The sequence below is a fragment of the Acanthochromis polyacanthus genome, chromosome 14 (assembly GCF_021347895.1).
Source record: "Acanthochromis polyacanthus isolate Apoly-LR-REF ecotype Palm Island chromosome 14, KAUST_Apoly_ChrSc, whole genome shotgun sequence".
In the NCBI taxonomy this organism is placed as follows: Eukaryota; Metazoa; Chordata; class Actinopteri; family Pomacentridae; genus Acanthochromis; species Acanthochromis polyacanthus.
The window spans coordinates 36,929,787-36,951,835 of record NC_067126.1 but is presented as its reverse complement, the minus strand read 5'-3'; the positions used below and the strand labels follow the sequence as shown (position 1 = coordinate 36,951,835).

Genomic DNA, 22,049 nt, shown 5'->3' with positions numbered 1-22,049 from the left:
ATTTTAATTCATCCTTGTTTTTTCTGTAATTGCATGCTTTACAACAGGATCATACATGACAGCAGTTATGACCAATCTGCGTACGATGAAGGCAATGAGTCTATTACCATGTTTGATGAAAACAAATGCCTTCACCTCTTATTTCATTCACAAAAATGCCAAATACGCTTGAGTAATCGAAGTCTCAAATAACAAACTTGGTTAAAAGTATGTTTTATATATATAGTTCATTCTGAGTTGTTGTTTTGATTTTGGGGATTTTCCGTTAGCGACACAAAAATGTCTTTGGAGGCTGCCAGCAGTGTCCGTATGCAGACAAAGCGCTGTGCAATACAGCATTTCCTCTCCACTAATTTACCATGGCTTTAAGATTAAAACCAGCTTCATCTGGAAAACACCCATGTGCAGACACACGCGCAGTTTCTGTTATGCTAACATGAGTATCAGTTTCTGTAATTCCTGTGTCCCAAAGAGATCGCCTCTCTACACACCTATTCCCAGAACAGTGCAATGGAAGATCCACCACTGAGACTTTCTGGAACTGCAGCATCCCCTGCCATTGTGAAGAGGACATGAAAACAAGTTTTACTAAATGCATCATTATCTCTCTTAGTTAATGAGGGCACTTACAGAGCCCTGAAAACACATTTTACTTTTTGTGTTTGTTGTGGAAAAAATCATTTAAAGTCCAAATGAAAAAAAAGAAACCTAAAGATAAAGATGCAAATATTCATATTATTACTAAACTGACACATAAAAATCATCATAATTAATTTATTTTAGAAATGGAATTGAAAGCTGAACAAAATTACCCTTGAGTAATCACATTGGGGTCATTTTTGGTTAAATTTAGTAGAAAGACCCATACAGTCAATTTCCTGCTAGAAACTAAACCAAAACTCTTGAATCACTGCATATACTATAATATATATTACAGACATGTTAATATCTTCATTCTAGCAGTGTTGCTCTCTGCATCATCCACCTGCCACTTGTCTACAATGTGTCAGTACCCCTGAGTTTAATGTTAAGAGCGACATTTATTCCTGGATCATCCAGATCTGCAATGTTTGGTTCTTTTCTAAGCATGCACTATGGTTTTAAAAAGGGAAAATAGGTGTTTCTATAAGCTATTCTGTTTTTTTTGTTTTTTTTAGTGTTAAGTACATAAAAAATGAAAAATGTCAAATTCTCTGTACAGGTGCACATACTTGACCATTAAAGCTCTTTTGATTCTGATTCTGAACATCTTCAAAACAACGTCAGTCCGAGAATGTCCAGAATTCAAAACTTGTCAGGAAAAATAGCTGTTCCCCCACAGTTGAAACATGTGTTTTCTTTTTTTTTGAAAAAGTGATAGACAAAAAGAAAAAAGGCTGTGAGAGCTCTGGAGGCATGTAACTCTCTATTTTATCATTCTCCATCTGTCCCATCAACACGTCTCCTCTTATACAACAAAATAACAAATTGGACTGGAAACGTTTTATTGCATATAATTCATTCATGAGAGTTCTGCCTACGCGCTCAGGCAAGGCTGTGCTGGGGGAAGGAGGGGCAATTAATTCACATCTGAGGGCATCTGTGCAGAGACGTCAGAAATAGATGTTCACCCTCAGCTGGGACACCTCTAAAATAACTCCTGAAATGTTACTCAGCTCTTTTATAGTGTAATATACTCATAAAAATAGACTTTTTGGACATTTTTTTCTTATATGTTTAAAGATTTGTGGTCAATTACACTGTTGTTATTGGTTGGGGGGGGGTTGCCATTTTTTCACTTTTTTCCCGGCCTTTAAAAAAAAAAAGAAGTACACAATTATTGAAAATCACTGATATAATTATCTATTACAGATTGATCTAATATGGTTCTATGACTGCTTCGGTCGTTCATTCTGGCGTGGGATATTAAATTATTAACAGAAGTGATCTCAGTTGGATGAAAAATGGTCCTGGCCAGCTCCAGTCAGTAGGGGGCAGTGTTGCAGTGTACATGTTCATTCATGAAGTCATATCGTCTGAATGGGTTTCATTCAACAAATTTCTCTTCATACGTTGCTTTGTGTTTTGTTATTTAGAATCTTTAGACAGCACTTTATATACATACAGTGATACACTACAACATGATACCACAGCACTATACTGAATGCTCTTTGGCAGGGGTGTCCAACTTATTTTAGTTTGGGAGTTACATCAAACACATTTTGACCTCAAGTGGACCGGACCAGTAAAGTCACTGCATAATAACCTATAAATAACCTCAATTTATCATTTACACATGTGCATTACAGCTTACAGATCACGTTGCGTCTACAAAACCACGAAACATTTAGTCACATGCATCTGGAACTGAACAATATTTTACTTTATAATCAAAACAACTTATCAAGGCCTAAAAATTAAAATTTGCAGTTCATGTCTTCTCTGTCATTTTTGCACTTTTGCAAAGTCATCCAGTGGGCCGGATGGAACCCTCCGTCAGGTCGGTTTTGGCCATGTGTTTGACACCCCTGCTCTATTGGAGAGAAGAGAAGAGATTTTTATATTTTATTCTAGTTTTTAAAGTCTTTATCCCAGTCTTTTAACTTTTCAATGACACCTACAGTAAGATTATACCTTCAATTTTGTCGCACATGTATGATAACAAAAAAGAAATTCTATTCTATAAGATGAGATGAAATAAGATGAGATAGAAAGGAAAAAAGTGATATAACATAAGATTATATGCAGTGTCAGACAGAAAAGCAATAAGATTCGAGTAAGATACATTATTAGAAGTAAAAATAAGTAAGCTATAATAAGACTAAAGTAGAAAAATAGAACACTTTCAATGATTTTAAGACAGTAAAGTAATACTACATATTATAATGAAATATTTCACATAAAAATTAAACATTGTGCATGAAATGAAAATATTGCTCTTTATCATGAAATACGACAATAATAAAGATAATGTTTGTGTGCTTAGTTAATTACAATAACTTTTTCCATGTCAGTTTTTTCTAATGGTCATTCATCAACTTGTGTTTGTATTAAATTAGTTGCTCTGATGCAAGTTTCCTAGTAACTGTTACTGAGGCAAACAAGCAACAAGGCAGAAAATAGAGCAGCCTCCTGGCCCCTGACTTCATTGTTTCATCAAATCACTGTCATGCTGTTTATTAAGCCCACAGCACTTTGACTCTAACAGAAACTCTGGTCAGAGCTCAGAAAATACTGTGTATATCCTTTTAAAATGGCATGAACACATTCAGAAAAGCCCGCTTCCCGTCGCTGCTCATTTTCAGCTTTGAACTGTGTGAAACGGTGTCTTCTCACAGCATCTCATTTTCTAGTCGCTCTCCCCAGTCTGCTCACTAATTAGCCCATCTCAGTGCCTGTGTGTGTGTTTCACTGCGTGGAACTCGCTAAACAAGCGCATCGTCTGAAACCATTCATCTCTGCTCTCCCAAGCTGCTGCCATGGCAACCGTGTATGACTGGCACAAAACAGACTGCGGTGTCTGAGCTCAGGGCGAACCTGAAGAGCCGAAAAACGCTCCTGGGCAGACAAAGAGTGGAGATATGGAGACACCAGGACGACCAGAGACCGTGAGGTGAGTCAGAGAGGCCTGGAGCTCTGACAGACAGCCAGGAATTAAACTCATTTCATTTGATTTAGTAAAACTGTACCTGCAGCCTGTTACAGTCGCTCCTACTTCTCTTATATTTTTATACCTTTAAAACTGCTTTTTGTCTTCATTGCTTGGATTATTATTGCTGGCCAGTTTTTGATTTGAGTCATGCTTCTGATGTCACTGAAACTTGTTGAAGTTTAACTGGTGATCATGCTGATTTTTGTTTACGGTTTGTTGTTGCATAAACATGAATTTTATGCACCAATGTTGGTGCATAAAATTCACACTATTTTTACTATATTTAAATCAGCTTAAAAAAATATTTAACCATTACAGTATGCCACCATTTTTTAAACTTTAAAATAAAATATATCATATACTACTGCAAAATAGAAGATCAACAAGAAATAGGTGAAATATCAGAACACAGATGAAAAATTACTTTCAGCTATTTCAAAACAGAGATGCCACATTTTTTTTGGTAATATTGTTGGTTAATCAGAAACATACATGTATCTGGTTGGATGTTTAGTCAGCTCGAAGGATGTTTATGTTGGAACCATTTAGTTTTGTAATGTTTAATAGAGTTTTTCATCGTAAACTGCACTTGATTAGCTTGCACAAGCATTAAAGTGGTTTAAATTGTGTGTAGTGGTGGATCAGGTTGTGCCATCAGCATGTCAAATTTAATTTAAACCGTAAATTTCTATCATTAAATATTTTGTGTATGGGTGAGGGAGGTATTATGTTGTTCATTGACACATAGATTTGCCTGCTATTCTTAAATATAAGAAATGTATTAACAAAACCACCTGGAGGACAAAGAGCAGAAACAAGACAACTAAATCAATACCAACAGCATCTGTATTGCAGTGCATATTTCTGCAACTCCAGTTTTCTTGAGCAGCTGTTGTATGGCAGTTTTCAAGTGGGAATTAAGATATTTGTTTATTCTGATTCTGAACATGTTTGCATCTTAAAAAGTTTGTATTCATTTTTTTCTGTTCTTTGTCGATGTGCGATGCTTCCAGTGCTTTGTCTCTACAGGCTCATGATGCAGAACAGGGAATACAAACCCCTGTTTTTCTCCAGAAACAAATATCTGCAAGAGAAATGGAAGAAGGCGTATGATGTACACAGGAGACAGGTTAGAAGAAGAATGCCTTTGGTTTTTAATGTAGCTAAATAACTCATTTTTGTTTGTTTCCATAGATTCTAAATGTCTTGACCTTGAGCTTTAATTTTAATCACCAACTAATAAGATTAACCTTTTTTCTGTCCAGTTATGTAGCACTTATCACTGCCTCACACAAAGCTGAATGCTGTTTGTCTTTTTTTCTCAAGGTTAAGTCAGTGAAACCAACAATATGCATAAAGCCACCGAAGAAATTTGTTCACCTGACTCTCAGTCTGAAGAACAAACAGGTTGTTTTAAAAATGAAATACAAGCAGCTCAAATTAGATTTGAATTCTACCATAAATATAGTGTTTTGAACTTATATGCAATGTAAAACACAAAAGAGTTAAATATGAAGGGATAAAATACAAAAACAACCTTTTGGAATGGGTAGAACACTTTAAATTACCAGGTCCTTCCTCAAGTGTAAATTCATTTTCTGTTCCTATTTTATCACATAAAGCACCAAGTGAACGCGAAGATACAGAAGGAAAACGACAGGCTCAAGGAGAAAATATCTCAAATTATGGCAACAACTGGAAGAGTTGACAGCAGGAATGACTACGAAAAGAAAAGGTTAGTTTAGAGTTGTGATTGGGAAAGGTATATATTTAAAATCGAGCTGTATTTTCAAGAAAAAAAGATGGTATTGAAGCAAAAGCTCCAACTTCCTTTCATTCTTTCCTCACTGCAGCATTCGCCAAGAGAAGCGACAGCGAGAGTTGATCTCAATTAGCAAAGAGAATCAAATGATCCAGTTTCGTCTGAGCCAGTGCAAACCTCACTACAGGGCGAGGAACTGGCGAGAAGACTGGCTCAACACTCTAAAGCTGAGGGATAGCATCGGACATTACCCACGAGGAAGCGCAAAACAGCAAAAGGTTTTTATGTTTACAAGTACCACAGACAGAAGATCACAACTACCTCTTAACCGCTGTTAAAATTTTCATTCAGAAATATGATACCGGCACAGTTTTGTGTAAATGCTTATTTCTTATCTGTCAATACACACACAGGAACAAGAAAATTGGATAGCAGATTCTAAGGGAAATGAAAAGAGGAAAGAAACCAACAACAAAGAGGATACAGGAGGAAAGATAGGAGAAGAGTCGGCTACACAATTTGCCTCGAAACCAAATGTACCTGAGGTATCCATCTCAGCAGACACACCTGAGAACTGTGGTCCTTCTGACAATTAAAGTCCAGCAGATAAACACCCTCATTGTTCTGATGAAATGATGTGTCTCAAATGTCCAACACTCCACGCAGAAAAAATGCAAAGAGGAATCTCCAAACACAGTGGGAGTGTTCCCTGTTGTAACAGCAAACAGTGGTAGAAGATTAGAAGCATTCAGCTCCCTTTTATTTTGGCATCTTTAGATTAATAATACTGAAGCATCAGCACATCAGCAGCTTACAGAGACACCAGATGAATGTATGGGTGGTAGGAATATTAATGGGAGAGAAGATAAACAAAGTTCTGATACACAAATCTGTTTTTAATTTTTTGACTTTTCCTCCCATCTTTGATTTTTGAGAGGAAAATGAATCATTTGAGCTTTAATTAAACTGAAACCATTTGAGAAGTTTTCAAGGGAAAAATCACAATTTGATCCTCATGGTAACAACTCCTAGACATCTCAAATGTGACCGTAACCACACACTGTATTTTTTAAGATGTCAGAAGAGGGTTAATCTTTGATAATGGATTGTATTTTAGAAGCTTGTTGAATTATTAATGTATTTTAAAGCTTGATTATCTATTGTGTAAAATCTTTATCTTACAAGTTGCTCAACAGTCAAGAAAATTTACTTGAGTAAAAAGTATTATATTTTCCTCTGAAATGTACTGAAGTGGAAATTTGAAGGTGCATAAAATGGAAATGCACAAGTAAAGTGCCAGTTAATCAAAGTTTACTTCCATACTAGACTTGTTTGAACTTTTTGATTGGTTCAATTGATAACAATAAATAAATAAATAAAGGGGTCAAATCAATGCACAGATGTCAATTTTTTTCCCCCCCTAAAGTTATTTTACCTGCTCGCAGCCTGACATCCTCAGGTGGATCATTCTGTTCTTTCCAAATTCAAGGTTTGAATCTAAGGATAATCAAGCGTTCTCCATCAGGGCCTCGACTTTGGAATGACCTGCCTGAGGAGATAAGACCTGCAGAATCAGTGAGTTCTTTTAAATTACTTCTTAAAACCCACTTTTATAGACTTGCTTTCATATGAGGCTTGCTTTTTGAATTTAATCAGTTCAGATCAGATCAGATCTACTTTATTCATACCGGAGGAAATTATGTTTGCCAGAGTGCAATAAACAATAAACAAAGGTTAGGGAACTATACACAATTACACACAGGTTAGTAATAACTTAGAGATAACAAAGAATCCAAAGTACAACATACAAAATACAAAATACAAAGTGGTAATTGCTGAAAGTGTTTGTGTGACGCGTCTCAGTGTGTTAAGTGTCTTAAATGTGTGAAGTGTCCCAAGTGTGTAAAGTTACTAGAAAAAAAGAAAAGAACAAAAATAAAATAAGATAGCACAAGTACAAGATGTAAACTGTATGCTGTAAACTATACACCAATTCTAATCACAGGAAAGATTAACAGAAAAAGAAATGAAGTGAAAGTAAACAGATGTATTGCATTTGAACAATGATAATACTATGATAAAAATAATAACATAGTTATTATTATTGTTGTTGTTGTTGTTGTTATTATTAGTAGTAGTAGTAGTAATAATAGTAGTAATAGTAGTAGTAGTAGTAGTAGTAGTAAAAGTAGTAGTGGTATTACACAAAAAGACGAGTTTATGCGGAACCTTCTCGCCCGGTGGAGTTTCTTTACGGCGCAATTTAGCGGAACACTCGTTGCAGAAAGAAGCCGCGGATTTGATTTTACGCAGCTAGCAGGTAGCACGTACTGTTCAGAGCACAGCTTTCTCTGTCTCTAAGAATGACATACTTTTGATAGTCAGCGCATCCGTTTTTTTAAATATCAAAATGAATCTCGACAGACTTAGAAAGCGGGTGCGGCAGTACATCGACCAGGTAAGAACAACGACACATTTATTAGTTTCAGTGCTGCTAGCTAATGCTAGCTTGTCCGCACACATAGCTTCAGTGGTAACACACCTTTTCAGTTTGCCTGTCTAGCTAACTAACCGCCAGGCAGCTAACAAGACACAATTCAAGCTGTGCGTTTTAGTGGGTTTTACATTGTTATTGTGTGTTTGTTCACAGCAACAGTATCAAAGTGCTCTGTTTTGGGCCGACAAGATAGCATCTCTTTCTCATGGTGAGTAAATAACCATAGTACTGTTTATGGCTAGTTAGTTTAACGTTGCTCAATATGTCATTTTCGTCTGTTGTTAGTAGATTTGATGTGTTTTTTGGGGAGTTTTCGTGCTTTGTGCCTGTTTTACCATTACGATGACCCATCACAGCTGAAAGGAAACTTTTACCAGGAGTCATAGCGGATTATCACAGTAGCATCCCAACGACCAAAGTGCTGTGTCTGAGATTCTTTTAAAACGTTATCAACTGATTGTTCTGTCTTTTTGCTTTGCATACAGAGGATCCCCAGGATATCTACTGGCTAGCTCAGTGCCTTTATCTAACCTCACAGTACCACAGAGCCTCCCATGCCCTCCGTTCACGGAAACTTGACAAGGTAGGTTGTGAACTGACTGTACGTGCTAGACAATGTGCTAGGAAGAGAGAAATATAGTTTGACTTTATAATACAAATCGATATGGGAAATATGTGCCTGTCTTCTTGCAAATGTAGATTTTAAATCAAAATGAAACCAATAACAAGAAAAGCCAGCATCACAGTCATCTTTATGTCAGCCCGTGTCTAAAACAACACTTGTCTTTTCTCCCACAGTTGTATGGAGCTTGTCAGTATCTTGCTGCTAGGTGCCATGTAAGTACATGCAAAATACGTCATTACATCAGTTCTAAACTCTCTTCTTTGTGCTTCTTCTTGAGAAGCCTGCCAAATATTGTTTATTCCTTAGACTTATTTGTTTGTGCTTTTTAATAGTATGCTGCCAAAGAGTTCCAACAGGCTTTGGATATCCTGGATGCGGAGGAGCCGGCTAATAAGAAGCTGCTGGACAGGAGTGGAAAGGAGGACAATGGGACTCCAGAGTCAGCCAAGGACTGGGATATGTCCCCTGCCTCTGTAAGTATTGGCTGGCATTGAAATATAGTGATCCCGTTAGCACTGAGTGAAGCTGCCTTCTAAATCAGCATATTTCTTCAATGCTGCTTTGGAGAGACTGTGTGGTCTGCTCCAAACCATCCACATCAACACTATCATTTTGTTTTAACAATTACTATTATATAAGCCTGTCACTGCAAATATACTGTGCCAATTAATTTTGTATTCGTGCACATATTGACCTTTGTGCTATGGACATTATCTGTTCAAAATTCCTCTTGTCTTAGAATAGATTTAGATATAAAATAAAAATCATTTTAATATCAGCTGAGTACAGTAGATGTGACTCGAGGCATGCAATCAAACGCCTTTGGTATAAAGTGTTATTCCTGTCAGGTTGTAAGAGTTCTTTGAAATTGCTCTCCACTCTTGTTAATGTTGTGGATGGAGTATTATCATTTACTTTTCTTTCTGTTCTCCTTTCCTCTGAAATTTTTCAGATCAGCAGCTCCATCTGCCTCCTGCGTGGCAAGATCTATGATGCCATGGACAACAGGCCACTGGCCACCTCCAGCTACAAAGAGGCCTTGAAACTGGATGTGTACTGCTTTGAAGCCTTTGACCTTTTAACGTCCCACCATATGCTGACTGCACAGGAAGGTGAGGCTGATCTGTGAGGATGATGCACGCCGATCTTTTTCTTTTCGTGCAGATATGTGCCGTTTATTTTTGGTAACTTATAAAATGAGTGTATATGTGCCTTAAACCTGTTATTTGTCCTTCAATAGAGAAAGATTTCCTTGATTCGCTTCCCCTGAGTCAACAGTGCACCGAGGAAGAAGAGGAGCTGTTACACTTCCTTTTTGAGAATAAATTAAAGAAGGTAGGGCTGCATTTAGTTTGTTACATTTTAAGGTTTATGAGAAAAATAACATGTCTCTCATTATTTAAAGGTCCTATGTGGTGAAAATTCATTGTAATGTGTTTTGTGGTTATAAACTTGGAGATGCAAACTAAAAACTGCAGATATGAAATTGTTTACCGTTACCCTTCGTTAAACCCTCTCACAACTAGCCACCCCCATCTGATGACTTTTATTTTGGTGGCACCACAACAATAGGTAAATCTTTAGTGTTAGCATCTGGAGCAGCTAACGTGGCTAATGCTGGAAAAAGCTTTAATCAGTCAGAGCTCAGTAGAAACTGTAATACTGAGGGACGTTCAGAAACAGTGAAAAGTTGAAGAGCACCAAGAACTGTGTGTTTCTGTGTTTTCATGTTGCCTGCTGTGTTTCGGTGCAGCCAAACCTCAGCCGGTGTTTACGTCTGTTTGCACCAGCCTTGTTCCCTTTGCTCGCATAAACTGCATTTTAATACAGCCAAATTCCCAGTACAGCTGTTCTTCTTCACATAATTGTCTGTTTCTGTTGTCAGACGACAGGACAAATATGAAATAGTGACTGAAACGCAGCCCATTAGGACCACACTGTCAACCTCCAGTCACTTTATAGCCATTTCCAAGCTGTGCTTTCATTTTGGTGATTATTTCCATTTCAAATAATTGCTCAGAGAGAGTTATCAGAAAATCCACTCTCTCATTCTGGGTCACTCCCTCGTCCCAGTTTCAGCTGCATTGCGGTCAGCTGTTTTTCTTTGGTTTCTCATTGAAAGAGTTTTCTTTAGGAAGGGGCCAGGTTTTACATTCATAGTGAAAGGAGTCATCTTTGTAGTATTTTGAGCTGAAAAATCGAATGACATGTTTTGGAAACACATAAGTAGAGGAGCACAATGTGGGACTTTGAAACTACAAGACTGTTGTAATTCTGTATTTTCCTTTTGTAAATAAATTTAATAAAAGGACCAAATCCAACAGTGAGTCGATGTCACTGATGCAAAGTCTCATATAGGTTGCTTGTCTGTACTGTAGGCACATTGGTTTCCTATTGTTGTTGAAAGCATATTAAAATGACGTGTTTGAGCTCAGAGAGCTAACAACACCATTGTGCTGTCCTTCGTTTGCATTCATATTATTGAAATGCAAATTCACGTTATGGATATTGTGGTCTGTTTTTATCCCAACACCTTTTCATGGGCCTCTTTTCTCTGCTTCTTTTCAAGACCTTTTGTTTATCTGTTTTCCCCACAGACTCACATTAACCATTGTTCTTGCCTTTGACATTTATAAACACACACATGCTGTCCTTCTTCCTCGCTCTGCAGTATAACAAGCCCAGTGATTTGGTGGTGCCGGAGATGGTCAATGGTCTTCAGGACAACTTGGATGTCGTGGTGTCTCTTGCTGAGAGGCATTATTATAACTGTGATTTCAAGATGTGCTATAAACTCACATCAATGTAAGTTTCAGCAAGTTTTATTTTAATGTGTTAATGATTTGTATGTGGTAAATGGGTTGTCGAATAAATAAGAGAGCAGAGAAAGTCCAAAATTAAAGGTATACATTTGGTTTATAAGTAGTTTTTCTTTGCCATGATGATCAGTAGTGTATAAAATGTGTTTACAGCAGTATTTTTCATATTATAAATTAGTAGATAAGTCATTTGTATTTATAAATTTAAAATCAGCCATTAAATGAAAAGTTGATGTTAGATGCTTTTAGAAGTACACTCTATATGTGTTAATGGTCACTGAGGAATCACAGCTCATATGTTGGGGTTTAAAGTCAAAAACTGTGTTTGCGGATGCCAGAAATAAGTTGTTGTTTACATTTCAGGGTGATGGTTAAAGATCCTTTCCATGCCAACTGTTTACCAGTCCACATAGGGACGCTGGTAGAGCTTGGAAAATCAAATGGTAAAAAAATATATCCATAGCCCTGATTCATTTATGCTAAATGTTTAGTTTGGCTGCTTTGTCTGCCCGTCAGTCTAATGTTTAATGGTTTATTTCCCTGCAGAGCTCTTTTACCTCTCACACAAACTGGTAGACTTGTATCCCAACAACCCCGTGAGTGTTTTTATATTTTTGTCGTATATTATTTGGTCTTGCCTTTCTTTTACATAACTGTTGTTGTTTGATATTTAAATAAAAACTCTTTTCCAGGTGTCTTGGTTTGCTGTAGGGTGCTACTATCTCATGGTTGGCCATAAAAACGAACATGCTCGGCGATACCTAAGGTATGAAAAAGAAGCATGTGTTGTTTGATACTACGGTAGTGGCATTTTACTTTTATGCTCACCAGCATTTATTGGTTATTGTACATCTCTATAGCAAAGCCACCACCCTGGAGAGGACGTACGGCCCTGCATGGATTGCCTACGGTCATTCATTTGCAGTGGAGAGCGAGCACGACCAAGCCATGGCTGCCTACTTCACTGCTGCTCAGCTGATGAAAGGGTACATAAATGAAGGACTAACAGACGTAGACCGAGTCTAAACCACAGAATGGAGCTTCAACAGAGAAAATGGAATCTCTTTAACGATTGCCCTCTGAATAGTTACAGTTGAGCACTGCAGTGAAGTGAAAGACACAGTACAGACACAGGAGCAACTTTCCCCACTATTGATACCATACCAATTGTGTTATCATAATTCTGATTTTGCTCTATGTTTGACATTAAAAGCAGACAGGAAAAGTATGAATTATTTTCCTTTTAAAGGGGTGAAAAGAACAGTTGTAGACACAGATGTAGCATTCAACTCAAACCAAATGTTGCTATTTCTGTGAATAGTTTTTAGGCTTTCACTATTAATATATTAATATTAATGGCAGGTAGAGATAACAGTATTTAAACATGAAATCAGTTACTTTTTAATTGTTTTAAACTAAACTAGTCTCCTGCTGTCTGTGATTCAGGTGTCACCTACCCATGCTCTACATCGGGCTGGAGTACGGTCTGACCAACAACTCCAAGCTGGCAGAACGCTTCTTCAGCCAGGCTCTTAGCATCGCTCCAGAGGACCCGTTTGTCATTCACGAGGTGGCAGTGGTCGCGTTTCAAAATGGAGAGTGAGTATGCTGTCACGAACAATAATAACACTTTATTCCTCTTGTAGTAGTATAAATGTTGCTGGCAGCACCAGTGGGTGTTGTTGGTGTTTGTGAAAGCTGCTTTTGACAGACTCGGAGGTTTGAAAAATAATTCTGCAAGCAAATATCAACAGTGACTAATGACTTGTTTGACAAAGTGAGGAGCAGCTATTTTACTGCTTAACTTGGCTGGTGACAGTAGCTTCTCGGGTTGTTTGTCCATCCCGTTGTCATGAATGTGATATCGTTTGAACACTAGGACTACAGCTATCGATTATTTTAGTAATAGAATATTTTATCGATTATTCTGGTGATTAATCGAGTAATTGGATTCCGTGCTTGGCGTTACAGCATCAAAAGCAGAAGTGAGCACGCTGTGCAACAGAAATGACCGTCCTGGTGGAACACGGGGCAGATATCTGCTGTGGGGTGTAGTGTAGTATTCAAGTAAAACTCAAAGCCATGGGAACCCCACATGTATTTAATTGATGATGCAGAATTCTTATAAATATGTTTTTATGTTTGGTCTGTTTAAACTGCTGCTAGTGCAGCTGATAGAAAACTAATTATTTTATTAGAGAATGTTCAATCAATAGCTTTAATTTCACTTTGATTTGGCCACAAATTAAAGTTTTTTGCCTTCATTATGAGACAGTGACAGACCTACATGCCTTTCAATATAATATCATGTTGATATAGGAAGTTTGATTGTTTTATTGAGCAGCTGTCTGTTATCAATAATCAGCTGCATTGATTGATAAAATTACTACATTGCACTCATTTTGCGGTTTTCTACCGCCATTCCTGTCTTGTGTCATTTCCAGCAGCAGCTTTTTATCATCATAAATTTTTATTTTCCTAATTGTTTTCCGTTAAACCAACCTGTTCGCGATCGGTTCATTCTGTGCAGAAAATGAGTCAAATGATGGTGAAACCTCCTGTTTGTGTTTGAAGCAGAAAGTCTGAGTTAACAAAGAAAGTTGAAGACCACCTTCATACGTGTTACCTTTGACTGAGGATTTAATTTTTGTCGAGGCGACTCACACAAAGAAAGCCTGGATATGTTGAACAGTCTTCGTAATTCAGCCTCTGATCCGCTACATGCCGTAAACACTAGAAAAGCTGCGCCAGTTAAAATAGAAGCATCCTGTCCAATTAATAATCGGATGACGTCTGGGTCCAGACCCAGTCCACGGTCCCCCAGTTAGTGACCTGCGGTCTGGTATGTAGTGGATTAAACAAAGCCTCGATTCAGAGAATTTTGCCTTGAAAAATTTTAATACTCAAATAACTCAAGGAATTGTTTCAGCCTTTTTGAACACCTTCAGAGAACTTTAATTTGAAACAAATGTTCATTTAACCTCAGGGCTGAACTGTTCACATTTTGGTGATGAGTCTCTTTGACCAAACAAACGTGTTTTCGACCATAACTCTGGAATTCAGACACAAAAATCTAATAGGATTAAATATTGAAGTGCTAAGATTGTAGTTGTGAAACTCGACTTCACTTTGACATCACATTGTTCTGCTAAGGCCATTATTTAGCACCGTAACTCAGAAAGAGAAAGAGTCAAACATGTAAACTGCAGCTTGACTGGCCAGCTTCTGAGATCATTCTGGGTATTGTTGTTGGAGCCCAGTGTGCTGCTGTTTGCTCAGATACTTTTAACAGCTGGCACGGAGATTTAACAATTTAACTCACACTGGTTCAAATACCAGCGATAGAATAGTTCTGTCTGATAGAATACTTTCTATGAATACTGTTAATAGTGAGGTTTGGGAACTGTAATTTGTTCGTGCTGTGACTGCCAAAACAAAATTCCATTCACTTTTGTGTTATTTTATGAGAGGAACCGCACAAAGATGAGTATCTAAAAAATGGTGCTGAATCAAATAAAAACTATCTGCATAATGTGTGTGGGCTTTTTTTTATGTAATCTGGTTCCTGATCCAGATTAAAGAAAGCCAGCAAAATGTGTCTTGACACAAATGTGAGTAATTCAGAATGCGTTGTGTAAAGATGAGTTGGAACATTTGTCACATATTGAGATTCCATACAGTTAAATGTGCTTTGTTAAATAAAATATCTAGCAATGCTTTTGTTCTGTTGTTTCAGCTGGAAGACGGCAGAGAGGTTGTTTCTTGATGCGATGGAAAAGATTAAAGCCATAGGCAATGAGGTAGCAGTTAATTTAATATTGATGTGATGCATGTCTTAGAAACTAGTTCGCTTCTATGAGAGTGACCTAATGTGTATTTTCTGCTATTTTTCTTTCAATATAAGGTCACTGTGGACAAGTGGGAGCCTTTGTTAAACAACTTGGGTCACGTGTGTCGGAAACTGAAGTAAGTAGAATTTTACTTTGCTTTTATTATTATTTCTGTGATTAAATAAAGTAATAAAACAATGTGGTTGTAGCTTTCTGTGTCCAGTCAGCTTGGTATAAGGATTTTTTGGAAATTATGATGTGATGTTTGCCATTGGAGAACAATACAGAGTAGAAAAAAATGACTGATTTAGTGTTTAGTGGTTGCATCTGTTAGCATTCATGGTGACAAACTAGCACTGTTAGCATATGCATTCATTTGTCATGGTGATTATATTAGAAGGAAGTGCCTTGTGTTTCTAAACTGTATTATGGAGTTCCTGGTCCTTCAGTCGGTACATGTAGTACTATGAAGTGTGGGAGGGTAATTTCTCCTGAGTGGATCTTTAAGTACAATTACAGAAAGTGCCCGCTCCTGTACTTTGTGATTGCTTTTTCCTCTCACCTGCTACAAACTGTTGTTGATGTGCTCGCTTGTCATTTTGCAAAAGTACAGTCCTCACTGAAAGTTCATGCGAACAGCCAGTTATTCTATGTATCCAGCACTGAAAAGAATTCCGATAACCGATTAATCAGCTGGTTAATTTAAAAAATATATAATGAATAAAATACCTTCTTTTTTGGCCTCTTAATGTTTACAACAACAAAGATGTTGCGCGCAGCGGCGGGGACGGCCCGAATAGTCGGATCCGTTCGTCTGGTCCATAAACTGTATGTATAGTGGACGTAGCATCTGGCTCCAAGAAGCTTTTTCTCCATAGACCCCAATTCATTTTTGGAGAAAATAAAATTTGATAGACTGATGTTCTACAGCTCAGGATTTTTCCCCGTTAGTTTTCATGGTCAAAATGATAGATCAGGTGGCCGATCTTAAAATAAATCAATACTGAATTTTAAATAAATCGTTAAAGTTGGCGGAGCCAGGGGGCGTGGCTATACTTGATAGACAGCAACAGAAGCCTCTGCGGTAAAATGTGGGCGGGATAAGAGAGTCCTCAGCCAATCCTGCCCCTAGTTGCTCTCCGTTCCAGCCTGTTTGATGACGCTTTTTATGTCACTGGCTCCAAAAAATCCAAAACGGCGACCAGGAAGTAGCAAAATCCGGGCTTCATTTTCTCGGCGTTGAAACCAACGGGTGACGTCACGGTTAGTTTACGCCTGGTCTGGTCCCCCAGGGGGCGGCGGCGGCGATTATTCGAACGCTAGTTATGAGGGCTCGTTCTGTACTCTCAAATATTTTGTATACTTTTTTCTGCAGTTACTTACTGACTTAAGCTGTTAGCTAATGGTATGCTAGGTTGGCATAACTACGTACAGCGATGTTATTGCTAACAGGTAGGTTAGCGCAATGTAAATGAGAAAGAGAGTTAAACTGAAACGGGAGGAATTACTTAAGTTTGAATTTTATTTACATCTCCTTAGTTAATGGTTCTAGTTCTGCTTCCTTGTTCTTAGTTTACCTGTTTTTTTGCTCTCTAGTTCTTAGCTTACTTAGTTTTTGCCTTTTTATATCTTATTTTGTACATTACATTTCTAAATTTGTACTATTTCTTTTATCTCAGAAGCTTTAAGTGTTTATTTAATGTCTACTGTTGCATGATGAGAGGATAATGTAATTTTGATTCTTGGTATGTCATGTACATATTGAAGAATTGACAATAAAGCTGACTTTGACAACTCTTAATGCATTATATTTTGCCATATTTCTTCAAACATTAGCTTGTGACAGTTTACTGAATCCGTGGTTAATGCCTCTTTGTACTGCGATGTGTTTGTGCAGAAAGTATGACCAGGCTCTGGAGTACCACCGTCAGGCGCTGGTGTTGATCCCTCAGCACGCCTCCACCTACGCTGCCATCGGATACGTGCACAGCCTCATGGGAGACTTTGAAAGTGCCATCGACTACTTTCACACGGTAGGTCTGAAGAGGACTTGATCGCTTCCTTCAAGCTTAATGGGGTTCTGACCCTCGATTGACATAATGTAGGAAGCACCACTTAGAGCTGGTAGGAGCAGGAACAGGAGTAACCATGGAAATCAGAGCACTTTATTGTGGATCGAGTCAAGTATCCTCAGATTTGTCCAACCGAGACAGGCATAAAATTAGACATGACAGAACTTAGTAGCAGATAGAAAAATATACGGTATAATAGAATGCAAGTTGTGACATTATCCTAAATGTAGTGTGATGTTTTCTGGTGATAGAAGACTTTTAGTTTAATCTATTGTCTCAAGTACATTTTTGTTGATGTTTTAGCCAGACTACATTATGTGTAAGTATGTAGAATGACCTGTGATCAGGTTGGTTTTCTATGTACCAATAAAAAAATCAGTTTTTAAATTGATCAAATGCTTAATGTTCTTTTTTCTGTCTGACAGGCACTGGGACTGAAAAGGGATGACACTTTCTCTGTGACGATGCTTGGTCACTGCATTGAGATGTACATTGGTGACACAGATGCCTATATAGGTTTGTTTTATATTTTGAAATATTTAAAAAGTTCAATTTTACACCATAGTTGTTTCTTTTAATAGTTTTGACTTATAAAACTAGATCATTAAAACAGAACTCTGTATTATTTTTTGTATTATTCGTAATAGTTTGTTTAGTTTAGAGGCACATTTATACCACAGGAAACTTTCCTGGAACGAGGAGTACCTCATGTTGAACTTAACTCCTAACTGGGAACTACCATAGTTTAGGTTCCAGGGAAGTAGTTTCACCCTAGTATAATCCCTGCCTGAACTTTCAGGGTGGTTCTTGCAGTGCTTACCGTTAGAGAAAGTATGCTAGTATTTTCTACAACATTGTTAAATGGTCATCATTTATATATTTAAAAAAAATGTTAAAAAGCTGCAAATATATTTTGCCCAGGGCTGCACAGTGGAGTAGTGGTTAGCACTTTTGCCTTGCAGCTAGAAGATCCCCTGGGTCTTTCTGCATGGAGTTTGCATGTTCTCCCTGTGCATGTGTGGGTTTTCTCCAGGTTCTCCGGCTTCCTCCCACAGTCTAAAAACATGCTGAGGTTAATTGATTATTCTAAATTGTCCGAAGGTGTGAGTGTGATTGTTTGTCTGTATATGTAGCCCTGTGATAGACTGGTGACCTGTCCAGGTATCCCCTGCCTTCACCCTAACTCAGCTGGGATAGACTCCATCCCTCTGCCGCATCCATAATGAGGATTAAGTGTTGTATAGATGATGGATGGGTGTTTTGCTCAATTAAAAAAAAAACAACTGAAAAATCAGCCATAGTTGTTTTTTGTTTATTCTTTTTGTGGCAGAGATTTATTATCTGTTGTTGACCCTTCAACATGGTGATCAGACTAGCTCTGTTGTCTCACAGACAGTAATGTGTTATTTGTTTCCACTAAGGCACAGACATCAACGACAAGGTGCGCAGCAACCTGAACACTCCAGCGCTGATGAAGATGCTGAACACATCAGAGCCCAGCGACCTTCTGGCCACACCAAGGTTGGAAGACACGAGCATCACGTCCTTGGAAACGCCACTGTCTAATCAGGACAAGATGATGCTGGAGACGCCTCTTCGGCTCTCGTTAACCCTGGAGTGCGATATGTATGAGAGCGACGTGATGTTGGACACTTTGTCGGACACCAGCACATGATCCTGCCGAGGTGGAACTGTCGTAACAACGGGTTGTCACAGGCACACAGATCTAAGCCCAAGGACAACATTCAACCTGAAAATTTAGCGTCTACTTTCTTTCCACCAAAGGTCTACTGTGGATTCCCCCCTCTTGTGCATTATATGGCTGTTGGTATAAGTGACAAAACAGAATGCAGTTGTGAACATGAGTGTGGTTGCCATAAATGTGGACGAATTGTATACAGCACCTGCCATGTAGCATATTGATTTTGCAAGAATGCACTTTAAAAGGGGAATTGACACGTGCCTTGGTGAAGGGAAGGAGTGCTTGGCTTAGCATTGGATAAGCGTTTGACCTTGGCTTAAGACACTGGAAACATGTGGTCCTCTGACACTTGATTGAACTGAACAAACACAGCCCCACACCTCACACTGAAAAACTGTCCCTTCTGGCAGCCTGTGGCAGGACCCTCCGTGTTGCTTAACCTGTGGATTTTCACCTTTAATAAAGAGCCAGCTAAATACACGCAGTTTTGGTGAAATACATTTTTGGTTATTCCTACAATAAACCATGGATTTATCCTAATCAGATAGCATATCTGTTTTTTTGTTTTAATCGGAATAAAGTGGTTGATTCAGAAAAACCCACAGAACACACTGCTGTGGCCAAAGTTGGGCGTCGCTTTGGATAAAAGCCTCTGCTGAATGAAGTTGTAGAAAAAGGCTGAGAATGTTTGATATTTGTGAGTTGTTAAAGCTATTAGGTGGAGGAGTTAGATTTGACATAAAATGTGTTGTGGTGTGAATTTTTGTGTACATACAAACACAAGTTACAGTAAACCAGCAAATGATTGATTTGCAGCTTAATTTTTAATACTTGAGTCATACGGGTGCTGTGATAGTGGTGATGGAATCCTTGGAGTAGGTGCAACATTAAATCTGACATCACTAAGAACAGGTAAAAATGTTGAAAAAATGTTTTTTCCATTGTTTTAATTTTAAACCTGTATTGGTAAATCCTTAAAAAAAATTCCATGCTTATACCCTTTCCATGATCTGGAAAGCTCCAGATCATGATGAGCTGATCTGTTCCAACCCCACAGTGTTTGGAGTAGTATCCCCATCTTCCAGGCGTGATATCCTGATTTTCCTACCTGGAATTCTGAACGGATGCTGGTTTTATTCCTCTGGGAATCAAGAGAAAGAAAGACCTGACCGGCTTTACAGGCAGCCAAAAAGGCACTGCAGCTGGTCAGTGTTTGCTGCCATCCTAAACAGCTGTCCTACCTACAACATGCATTCAGCACTGTGGAGTATAAAAGTCTGTATCTTAGATGGCAGAAGATCTTTTAAAGTTTTGAATCCTCTGCAGATCAGCAGTAGTCCCAATCCTCAAGAGAAACCCTCCCATATAGTGTCAGACTACAGCCTTAAAGCACAGTTTCCTCTCAAATGTCACACAGAGGTCAAGGGGAGGAGTGAAGTCTCTCCTCTCCATCCTCTATCTGACGTTCACTCCAGATCCGCTGTTTCTCTGTTCACCACCGGGTCCTCTGATGGAGAGCAGCTGGAGTAGATCCAGCAGAGATGGGCTGCACTCCGTCTAAGTCAGCCGCGATTTACAGCCATGACCGGGTCTGCAGGGACCTGGATACCTGCTCCACCTTCGTCCCCAGCCTCCAGAGCTCCGTGTCCACTCCGGAGAGATCTCGGCTGTGTGTGGAGACCAGCAGCAGCGGCAAGCAGACCTTCTTGAGTGGTGGGTTCGTGGTCAGTTCAGAAACTGAGATGAAGTTTTCCTCCACTTTTAAGGCCATCCGCTGTCTCATTTCTTGATTCCTGTGCCAGAGAGTTACCTAAGTCCACGTCCATGTAAATAGTTGGTTTTATTTGTTCTCTTTCTTTCCCAGTTCCCTGCAGAGATGTCCACGGACGGTCGGTGAGCCAGTCCTCCTGTGATGAATCGTGGAGCCCTGCTGGCAGCGTCTCTTCCGGCAGCAGCGCGTCCTGCCCGACTCAGAGCAGCATGAAGCCCCGCAGCCAGGCTCCGGAGCTGCTCAGTGACTCCGAGGGCTCCGGAACCGCTTAACTGACAGCAACCTGCTGTTATACAGAGACACCGGAATATTTAAAGACTGGCACAACAAGTGAGAGTCGGTTTGTTTTTTTACGCTTGTTGCTACAGGTGCTTTTACGCGGACAAATTTTTTGGTGAACATCAGCTCTGGATGCGATCTTCAGCAAAGTGAATGCGTTTCTATCGCTTATAAGTGTTTTTTTTATTCTTGTATGATATTAATAAAACAGCTTCAATCACCATTTATTAACGTCATGTGACCGACAGTATGCATTAAATCTGACGCGAACTTTTGGCTTAAAGCGTAAATATTTGCACAGTAATGTCACTCATCCAGAAACATTTTTAATCCCAACACACATTTATTTTTCTTCGTCCTTTAGTTATTCAGGAAAGACAATGTTGATTAGAAAAAAATCTTGATAATTACATGCAGAGAGACATTCAAACTGGCAGTTTCTCTTCGCAAAAACAAGAAAGTGATAATAAAATCATGGATAACATTTCTAATCCAAAAAACATTTTTGATGTCAGTATGCATTTGTATTGTTTTTTTTAAATTATCATTGTTATTTAACCTCTATTTAATACAGGCAAACCAATGTTCATGAAATATCTCCTTTTCAGTAGTGAAGTGAGACATTAGACCGAAGAAATCTGTCACAAAATCAGATTTAAAGAGGACAGTGATAATAAAAATAATGTATAGCATTTCTAATGCAATCATAGACGATACCAGTATGATTTTTTTAACCTTTATTGAACCAGGAAAACCAGTGGTTGTAAGAAAAATCCGTTTTTAATTACTGGGACCCAAAGCTGACTAAATGTGTCACAAAATCAACTTTTTAAGAAGAAAATAGTTATTAAGATCATAAATGCATACTAATGCTATTAGTATGCATTAGTTTTTATTTGACTGGATTGTATATAAATATATACGAATACAATCCAGACCAAACGTGGGGAAGCCAGATCAGATTGGTGAAAAAAAAATACCACAGTTACATTGGTGCCAAAACTTAAACACGATTATTATATGAATAATCACTCATCAGAATAGATCTTTATTGTCATCGC

The 22,049-nt window shown here is 38.4% G+C and overlaps 1 protein-coding gene and 1 non-coding gene across 5 annotated transcripts; both read left to right on the top strand.

Moving 5' to 3' along the window:
* The first annotated feature begins 3,176 nt into the window (after nucleotides 1-3,176).
* On the top strand, nucleotides 3,177-6,934 carry cfap97d2 (CFAP97 domain containing 2). Of its 4 annotated transcripts, none has more exons than XR_007946287.1 (7): nucleotides 3,179-3,592; nucleotides 4,661-4,760; nucleotides 4,958-5,038; nucleotides 5,254-5,366; nucleotides 5,485-5,671; nucleotides 5,807-5,938; nucleotides 6,919-6,934. It is a non-coding gene; the product is annotated as a CFAP97 domain containing 2 (transcript). The 4 variants fall into 4 exon arrangements; XR_007946285.1 differs by lacking the exon at nucleotides 6,919-6,934 and having other exon boundaries at nucleotides 3,181-3,195; nucleotides 3,451-3,592; nucleotides 5,807-6,786; XR_007946286.1 differs by lacking the exon at nucleotides 6,919-6,934 and having other exon boundaries at nucleotides 3,177-3,592; nucleotides 4,645-4,760; nucleotides 5,807-6,786.
* Nucleotides 6,935-7,578: 644 nt separating this feature from the next.
* cdc16 (cell division cycle 16 homolog (S. cerevisiae)) lies at nucleotides 7,579-19,483 on the top strand. Its single transcript, XM_022203248.2, has 18 exons — nucleotides 7,579-7,851; nucleotides 8,044-8,098; nucleotides 8,376-8,473; nucleotides 8,689-8,727; nucleotides 8,848-8,988; nucleotides 9,468-9,627; nucleotides 9,756-9,850; nucleotides 11,187-11,320; nucleotides 11,698-11,777; nucleotides 11,881-11,930; nucleotides 12,027-12,100; nucleotides 12,195-12,320; nucleotides 12,781-12,933; nucleotides 15,071-15,134; nucleotides 15,239-15,300; nucleotides 17,062-17,197; nucleotides 17,662-17,752; nucleotides 18,658-19,483. The coding sequence occupies exons 1-18, from the start codon at nucleotides 7,804-7,806 to the stop codon at nucleotides 18,909-18,911; spliced, it is 1,860 nt and encodes a 619-aa protein (XP_022058940.1). The 5' UTR covers nucleotides 7,579-7,803; the 3' UTR covers nucleotides 18,912-19,483.
* The last annotated feature ends 2,566 nt before the right edge of the window (nucleotides 19,484-22,049 follow it).